At 49.6% G+C, this 9,254-nt stretch overlaps 1 protein-coding gene across 2 annotated transcripts in view; it reads left to right on the forward strand.

The window, feature by feature from the left end:
• Nucleotides 1–7,928, forward strand: part of ALPK2 (alpha kinase 2) — a 101,854-nt gene extending 93,926 nt beyond the window's left edge. For both annotated transcript variants that reach the window (XM_066352762.1, XM_066352763.1), the window contains one exon: nucleotides 7,373–7,928. In XM_066352762.1, coding sequence (XP_066208859.1) covers nucleotides 7,373–7,589 — 217 coding nt within the window. In that variant the 3' untranslated portion in view covers nucleotides 7,590–7,928. The remainder of the gene's footprint in view (nucleotides 1–7,372) is intronic.
• Nucleotides 7,929–9,254: the final 1,326 nt, after the last annotated feature.

Consider the following 9,254-nt stretch of genomic DNA (forward strand, 5'->3'; position numbering starts at 1 on the left):
CTTCTGGGCAGACGCAGTCTGACCTACGTGGGCAAAGCAGGTTTCTTGTCCTCACTGTGAGTGACAAATTTAACTAGTTTCTCTCACTTACATAAAACATTTACGGAGTGTGTCTTCCCAGGGAAACACATTTGCATCCTAACTTTGAAACAAACAAGAACTCTGCAGACATTTCAAGATTAATTGCTAACAGGAATGCCATGGGGGAAATGTTGGCATTACTGGGATTGCTTTTAACTAGGAATGTTCTCTTTTTTTTCATTTAATATTTTCACTATTAGATGCATCAGTAAATATACATATATATTTAATGACATATATATTTATCAGTTGAATGCAATAATTCGATTTGCATATTTTTATGTATTTTCCCCTAAACTACCTTTAGGTGGCTCCCAGACTTCCATGGTGATGTTTACAGGAGTAAATGGCTCAGGCAGGGATGTGACTGTTTGTCCGGCTTGTTGTGGAAGGTTATGTTGCTCCTTGTTTGCGTGGGGTGAGCCAGGATGCCCTTGTCACAGTGCGCACCCATCGAACTGCCCGCCTGCTGTCCGCGTGCCCACGGCAGGGGTGGGGGTGGGGGCGCAAGCTCTCTGTGGTTCTTGGTGAAAACAGAATTCTGGGTCGGAACTGCCATTGCTTTGCCCACTGCTGCTGTTCCCAGGAACTAGGACCCTTTTCTAAGGAGGAGGAAGTCGAAGGCAAATCAGTTTCTGAAGAGACGGGTTCTGTTTTGAAACATAAGGGTTATTACTGGTCAGGTACGGTGAGGCCAACAGGTCAGGAGATAATGGCCATTGGAGGGGGTGGGACAGGCCTTGCCACCGTGAGGAGCCATGGGGGTGGGAGAATAGAGGCGGAGCGCCAGCATCAGTCAGGGGGAGGGGCCGAGGGAGGAGTCGGGAGAAGTGGGGGAGGAGTCAGGGGAAAATGTGGGCAAGACCCCTAATTGTGGTTTCCGTGGAAGGACTGGGGAGCGGGCTTGGGCTCTGGGGTGTAGGGGCTGTCCCTAGTTGCCTGGTGCTTACACTGGGGAGCTAGGGGCCCTGGATGTGAAACCCCAATAGAGGAGGAGGTGAGGACGGGCTCCGGATTGGTTAGTTTGCATATGAAAGGAGTTCTAGAAGCCAATCATTTACTCTCTCTAGGAATTGGCCAGCCAGCCAACCGCAGGGAGGGGCAGCCTCTCCAGGGCCAGCAAGGCCCCAGATGTCAACACGCCCGAAATAGGGAAAATAAAAGCATAGGGTTGAGACCTCTTTCTCCCCGACGCTGGCAATGACTTAGCCGCGTGAACTTTCCGGTCACTTCAGCTCCCCGGATCAACAATGCTGTGACAAGTAAACTAATCCTCAGCCTTACTGAAGGACGAAGTAGAGGGATTTGGGGGAAAAGTGGACAGGGGACCCTCTCTTTCTTTTAACCTCCAGATTAATAAATCCGAGTCACCACGTTCCCATGGACCACACAGAGTGACCGATTTGGTTTTAGAACTAAGATGCAGTTTGGATATCTTTTCTTCTGAAAACTTGCTCAGGATAATAAAATGTTGGAACTATCGCCATTCCCAGTGCTGACCTGTGTCCTAAATGTCATGAGTCAGGGCAGGGAATTTGGTCGTGGCCTTGGGCTCAGGAAGACAGCACGTCAGAAGGGGGTATGATATAGCGGGGTGGGGGTTGGGGGGAGAGGGTAGAGGGGGACATGGGTTAAAATTTCGGTCCTGCCACTTCCGATTCTCCTAGTGGCAGCCTTGCTTCTTGGTGTCATAGGAATTTGGCCCGTGTGATGATAAGGGTGACTGGACATCCTGGTTTGCCAGGGCAGTACCTTGGCAGGCATGCTGTCCTAGCATCCCATCTGGTCAGTCATTTGTCCTGGACACGGTCCCACATTGAGAAAATAAACTAAAGCCTGACCAGGCGGTAGGACAGAGAATAGGGTGTTGGACTGGGATGCAGAGGATCCAGGTTCAAAACACCAAGGTCACGGCTTGAGTGTGGACTCATCCAGCTTGAGCACGGGGTCACTAGCTTGAGCATGATCATAGACATGACCCCATGGTCTCTGGCTTGAGCCCAAAGGTTACTGGCTTGAAGCCCAAGGCCGCTGGCTTGAGCAGGGAGCCCCTGGTCAAGGCACATGTGAGAAAGCAGTCAATGAACAACCAAGGCGCCACAACAAAGAATTGATGCTTCTCATCTCTCTCCCTTCCTGTCTGTCTGTTCCTATCTGTCCCTCTCTCTATCTCTCTGTCACACACACACACACACATGAAAGAAAATAAAATAAACTAGAGTCCTTTCTTTTAAAGAGATGTCCCAAGGCCCCAGAAGAATTTCTCCTTTACTGATGCCATGTTCCCTGTGGAACATTGCAAATCCAGGCTTTGTCCAGACCTAGTTTCAGAGTCTTACCAGCCCTGTGGGCACGTGACTCTAAGTTGTTGCAGCCATTGATCAACACACTAGGGACCCAGGGGGCTGTCTCGAGGATTCCTCCAGTTAATCTACATCTAGTCCCTGCAGCTCAGTGTGTGCTTGATAAATACCATTTACCTCTCTCCTCCATGCTCTGCCTGACACCAGAATAGTCCAATTTCATACCATTATTTAGAGCAACTTTCTACCAAAGCAAAGCAGAAACTTCCCCCAAGAAGTTGCAAGAACTCAGACAAGCTTAAGAGCACGATTGTTTAAGACATCCTCTAAAAGCGTTTTAACAGCCTTCCGGGAAACCCAGATTGCATTTGTCTCCCGATCTGAAAAGAAACCCAATTCCTCAGTTTTGTTCTCAGCTTTAATGTGACTTGTCTGGCCTGGGACAGCTGCCCAAGCCCCATTAGAAGAACGGATGGCTGAAGCCCGCTGCAGAATGTCTATAAAGTGTGACTGCAAGGAGCGGTCAGGGAGCAGGAGGGGGAGAGAAGGGCCTTCTGCAGTGTCTGAGAGCTTCGGGTGGACATTAGATCATCCTGTTTATTGTTCTTTTTTAAAAAACTTTTCTTTTTAAGTTGCAATTCCTCCCCCCCAAAGAAACATTTTTTAGAATCCTAGTTAAAAGAACCGATAAAAGGGGAACCTCCAATCAGAGCACAAGGGGTGGTCAGGAGATCTCTTTGGAGGCCCCTGGGAACCCCTCTGCTCTGGAATGAAAACCAACAAACATGTCCAACCTTCTTACTTCCCAAGGGAAGGAGCAGGTGGTGCAGTGGATGGGGCCGTCTGCCTACCGATAGACAGGCAGCCTGGGGGAGGGTCCTCCGAGGGAAAGGGCAGGGTCTCATGTTTGGAGGTGAGATCCGATTGAAGAAAGTCTTCAGTGGAGGGCAAGGCTGCAAGGTGGGGCGCAGCCAGTGAGGAGAGGCTTGGGAAAGGCTCACAGGCCGCTTGCAGACAGACTGAGAGAGGTCCAGGGGGAAGCCATCGCGAGTGGGGGCAGAGGACGTGGGGAGCATTGTGGGAGGCTTCCAGAGGGCAGGAGAGAAGACTGGTGACGATCCTCTGATGAAGCATGTTCTCTTTACTCATAGCAAACACCCTTCCGGTGCTTAGTGCCCCCACGCAGGCAGGGAAAGCAGCATGGTCTCCAGGCTCCCAGCACGGCGCAGGCCCGAGCGGCCCCACTTTATGCACAGGCAGCAGCTCACGTGGCCTTCTAGCCTCATTGGAAAGGTCTGAAGCACGGACGGGGGAAGCAGTGAGGGGGCAAATCTGACTTACTTAAACATAATGGTCATGATAATAATAATAAACAGTATTCTGGATTACTTAAAACAGAAAGAAAAAACGCCTCCCAAATTTAGGGCCCACCCCGATTTTGCCAGCAGTGGGCAGGATCTTTGGCAGGAAGAGAAGCCATTGGGTCATTTAAAGAAAACAGTCCCTGTGTTTCACCCTGGACCATGACTGCTGACACCCCGCGAATGCGATCTGTTCTTTCTCTTATTTAGTGAAGTCAGAGGGTGTGGTAGTATTTTGAGGGTAGTTACTTGTAATCTCATAAAACAAAATAGGGAACGGTCATGATTTATTCATTTTAATGCAACTCCACTGAGTAGTATGATCCTTAAAACAGAAGGACGTCATATCAATCCTGGGAGCCAGCACCCTGAATATGTCATGAAACGCATACCCTGACCCTCAACACCCATCATTCTTGAGTACAAAAACGTCAAGTTGCAAAGTTTGGCAAACAGGACAAAATGGATTCGATATCTGAGAATTCATTTTCTAGGCAGACCCAAACAAGATAACTAACTGTTGAACATATTTCTGATTTGAAATTGTTCAGCCTTTTAGAAGTCTGAAGGGGAGAAGGAAAATGGCCTTTTGAAACAGGAGGCCATTTCCCGTCATTATTCACATGTCCAGTTAATTCTGTTGCAGGGGGTTCAGAAGTTTAACCTAACCTAACCAAACCAAAACCAGGGTAAACTGGTTCTGGCGCCTGCAGCGGAGCAGACCTGCACCTGTCACAGTGGGTCCTTGCAAACACATGCCCCTCCCTAGCCAGTGGCCGAGATTCTGGGGAGATGGCGAGATTGCGATTTAACCACCAGAGGGCAGCAGAGGCAACACTTTGTCCGCAATAGCTCCTCTAACAGCCCAGTCCAGGGCGCTGATTGAAATGAAACAAAGAGACGCACCCTGAGCGGGTTTCTTTCCAGTCAGTAAGCCCAGGACCAAAATAGGATTGGCATGAGTAGCCACAAAGGACGTCCCTCTGTGTGGCCACCAGCCAGCATCGTGCGCAGGGATGCACGGCAGGGAAAACACATTTAGGGGACCCCAGACAGAATCACAAATGGCTCGCTCCCAGCAGGGGCGCACGTGTGAAGTGACAAAGGTCCAAACAGCAAGGCAGATGCATGCGGAGCATGGTGGCCTTGAGAAAGCTGGCTCTACTGGCCTCAGTGTGCCCAGCTCTAGTCCTGCAGCCACGAAAAAGAGGAAAGACTAAAATAAACTCGCACATTCAGTCAGGCCCAGGCTTTATGTGACACGCACACACACGCACGCACGCGTACAGGCACATGCACACCCACCAAACTCGGGATTTATTTTAATTCCCTGTCCTTGTAGCCATTCTCTAGAAATGAACATTTTCTTTACAAAGGCTAGCAAAGGAAAACGTGGGTGATCTCTAGCGTCTGGCTTGCTTCTAAAAGGGTTACCAAAGTGTGGGACTTCTCTGTCGGTTTTTCTGGGCTCACCTAGTTTTCTCGGTGAAGCCAGACAGGAACCCTGATTCCTGCAACACAGCAGGGCTGGCGGCCTCTGCAGCCCCACCCCGCCCCTCTGGCTCCAGGTGCATCCTGGGCTCTCTATTGCCCCAGAGGCTGGGGCGGGCTGGGAGAGCCACCGGCCAGGCTGTCCCTGGCCCTTTCTGTATGAGTCTGAAAGGTGCGACAATTCTCCAGATGAGAGGAAAGAAAGAGGAGTGGTTTTTTCAGCAAGAAGCCAGCCCAGCCAGTTTCAACACATAGTGAGTCCATGCTCACCTGGAAGATACTGTTGGTTCAGGTGCAGCTGGCTACCAGACAGCCGGTCGCCATCTTTGGGTGGAAGGCCTTGCCTTCGGTTTGTAAAATTCAGAACACCTGTGACGCACACTACAGCCAGGTGTGCCTGGATTGAAGAACTCTGTGTCAGGTGAGGGTGGGGGCCGTGGAAATAGCTTCCTAGCTGCCCCACTTAGTGGAATGTTACAGTGTGGTTTTATGATGTTGTGTGACACACATTTCAAGAAGAAAAAATACCCCTGTGTTTCAGTTCCATTGTAAAGATGTTTCCAAATCAAACAGGGCTGGTTTGAGGTCACTCATACTTGGTCACCCGCTGCTCCAAGTGGCATCAGAGCCTGTTAGAAATGCAGAAGCGTGGATCCCACCCCAGACCTGCCCAACGCTAACCAGTGTTTCAACAGGACCCCAGGCTAATGTGTATGCCCCCCTCCCACCAGAAAGAGGCTTGGTGCAATAAGGTTATTGTGCCATTTCTATAGACAGAAGTGAGGAAAGGTAGACTAACATAAAGTGATAGGCTAGAACATTATGCTGAGTTGAAGTTAAGGACAAAAAAGATACAATTAGTAAAATCCCACAGAGCTGAAGTTCCTAGAAATGGAAATGTGTGGGGAAGTCCCCAAGTACAAGGTTCTCTATTGCAGTTTCTTAGAGTCGCAGGGCTACCATAACAAATCACCACAAGCTGAGCGGCTTACAACAGCAGAAAGGGGCCGTCTGACAGTGCTGGAGGTTGGAAGTATAGAACCACATGTCCGCGAGGTGTGAGCAGGATTGGCTCCTCTCTCCCAGCCTCCAGAGGACGCTGCCTCCCAAAGAAACAGCCCCTGAGACCACGCCCAGGCAGAGGGGCCACATGGTCCCTCCCAAGCCTGCGAGTCCAATGCCAGACGCTTCTCCTCCTGGGGAGAAGGCCAGGTGTCACAGGAGAAAGCTCTTTCGGCAGGAGGGAGGCTCAGGGGCTGCAGCCCGCTCTTCTCTCTCCCATCAACTTGCTGTGTTTTCTGAGGCTGGCCTCGCAACCTCTCAGCCTAAATTAGTTTAGCAGCAAATTAAAGGGTCTAAACCAGGGGTCTCAAACTCAACTCAGCATGTGGGCCGCAGAGCAAGATCACAGCCGTTCGGCGGGCCGCACTAGGTCTACAAAAGGCAACTGTTACGCAACACTTTTCTCACTGCAGTTGAAAACAAAAAAAATATCAGTACAACAAGCACAATCGTACATGCAGTTTACTCAGTGTCACAAAACGACCAGAAACAGTAGTTCGCATCACAACTGCTGTTAACTAAGCTAATATCTAGCTAGGATGCTAGAGAAATGAAAAATACAAGTAGGCCCCTAGGCTTACTTAATTTTATCCAAAATATTTTGAACTTCGTGGATTAGTCTGCAGGCCGCACAAAATTGTTCGGCGGGCCGCGAGTTTGAGACCCCTGGTCTAAACTAAATATTTTTGGCCCCAAAGTTCTAGAATTTTTTTTCTTCAGAACCTCTGGGTAGGATGGGGTGGTTTCCAGAGTGCCAGGATATCTTCTAATGTTTATCAAGGTGGTCCAGCGCTAGTAACTATGACTACAAGGAAAAGGGCAAGAATCTTCACCTCTCCGTTTCTAGCATTTGCATAATCATAGGCCTTGACCAATGGGTCTCTGCCTTTACCCAATTCCACAGGATGGTTTTTTTTTCTATCAATAGTTGTGTCCACCATGTGGCCATTCTTGCCAAACTTAGGAATAAATATATTTCCATGCACCATGAGTGTCTCCCTTCAAAGATTCTTTTAAAACGGGTGAAGTGTCTTGTTTTTCACAAATTATGTTTCCTTCCACTCAAACTCACAGGTACAAAGGATTTAAAGGCAATTGTTCCATGACATTCATCGACCAGTTTAAAGCACTACACCAGTGTAACAAGTATTGCAAAATGCTGGGGCTGAAATCACTTCAAAACAACAACCAGAAACAGAAGAAACCGAGTGTCACAAAGAGTAAAAGCCAGCCGAACTCCACAGCAGCAAAGAAGACAGTGTCTGGGACCCCAGCAGAAAAGAAAACCTAGCACCCCACAGGAACTGACAGCCAGTGTCTAGCAGCACACCATCGTGTGGGTGGTCATCGGACATCACCCGGACAGAGCACACGCCTCAGGGGGTGCTGTGACAACCCTTGTTTCCGGCTGCATCTAAAGCCATCATGTACGGTCTTCGTTGCAATAACTTTGGAGCAGGGTTGCTGAATAGACTTTTGGAGAGACTGAATCGACCATTGGTCTCAGAGACAGTCCACCTTTGTATCTACCTGTAGCGTTTTTACCGACCTCAAGTTATGTGTTGATCTGTGTATTTGCACGTCGTCGTGTTGTCTGGGACTTGGTGCTGAGCAGGGGTCTGTCTGCAGCCCAAATCCTCCCCGCTCCCATTCCTGACCTCAAGATTTCTAGACACTTCCAGCTGCTAAATAAGCAGGAAATGTGAATTCCTTTATCAGGTCAAGTGGTTGCACGGGCGTCGAAGATGCTAGTGTGGCCGGAGGTGGCCTTTTGAAACAGGAGGCCATTTCCCGTCATTATTCACATGTCCAGTTAATAATGTTCTGTTTCATTAAATTCATATTTAAACAAAAGTGTGAGACGCGTCTATGAGCACAGACACCTGTTCTGTAGAACTGGTGCCCGTTTCACGCCCCCGCAGGATCAGTAATTCGCTAGGAAGTGTACAGGAGCAGAACACGTTTGGACTGTGTTTCGTGATGGACTTGAGTGCATAGTGTCCATGTGGGATCACTGCGCTCACGCCCGCTGGGTTTTGACATACATATAATGACATGCATCTGCTAGAACCGCATCACGCAGAATGGTTTCACCGCCTAAACTTCCTTCCCTCGGTTCCTCCTCTTCACCCCATGACACCCTGGCAACCAGGGATCTTTTACTGTCTCCGTAAGTTTGCTTCCTTCTGAATCTCCTATCGTTGGAATCCCAGAGCACATAGCCTTTGTAGATGTTTCTCAACATGATTTTAACGACTCCCTAATCGTATCCGAAAAAATCATTAGGCCTCCTCTGAGCAGCATGATTGATGCTGCCCAAGTGGAAAGTGCCCACGAGTCACCTGGGATCTTGTGCCAATGCAGGTTCTGACCTTGTAAGTCTGGGGTGGGTCCTGAGATGCTGCCTTTCTAGCAGGATCCATGCAGGCCAGGGCCCACACTGAGCGGGCGTGGAGACCAGAGGTAGGAGGGGCCTGGAATGTGGAGGGGAGTGAGCAGACCTAGGTTCGAATAACCGTCTGTCTGCCGGAGGGGCACCCAGCCACACAGCCAGCCTCTCTCGGGGGGCAAGGGCTCAGGCAGAGGCGGATTAAGGTCAGTTGAGGCCCCGGGCGCCTAAGGGCCCGATGAAGGGCTCCTCCTTCATTAGAAAAAAGTGTAAAGTTGGAGTTTTGCTGGGCCCTTCAGAAATTGGGGCTCAGGGCGCATGCCTGCCAGGTGTGCCGTCCGTTAAATCCACCTCTGGCTTCAGGGGACTCCTGACTTCTGCTTTAAAATACGATTGTCCTCGGCACGGGGTTCTGATAAAAGAGAGAACAGAGATGGGACTGTTTGTTTTGAAAGGGATGTGAGGGAGGAGACCTCTCAGCTAGCCATAGCTCAGACTCTCATAGAATTTGCCTCTCCAGCCTTGCTTTGGAAGCAATTTCCCCAGCTGCAAAGGACCAAATCCTCG

Source organism: Saccopteryx leptura, chromosome 11 (genome assembly GCF_036850995.1).
Source record: "Saccopteryx leptura isolate mSacLep1 chromosome 11, mSacLep1_pri_phased_curated, whole genome shotgun sequence".
Lineage (NCBI taxonomy): Eukaryota > Metazoa > Chordata > Mammalia > Chiroptera > Emballonuridae > Saccopteryx > Saccopteryx leptura.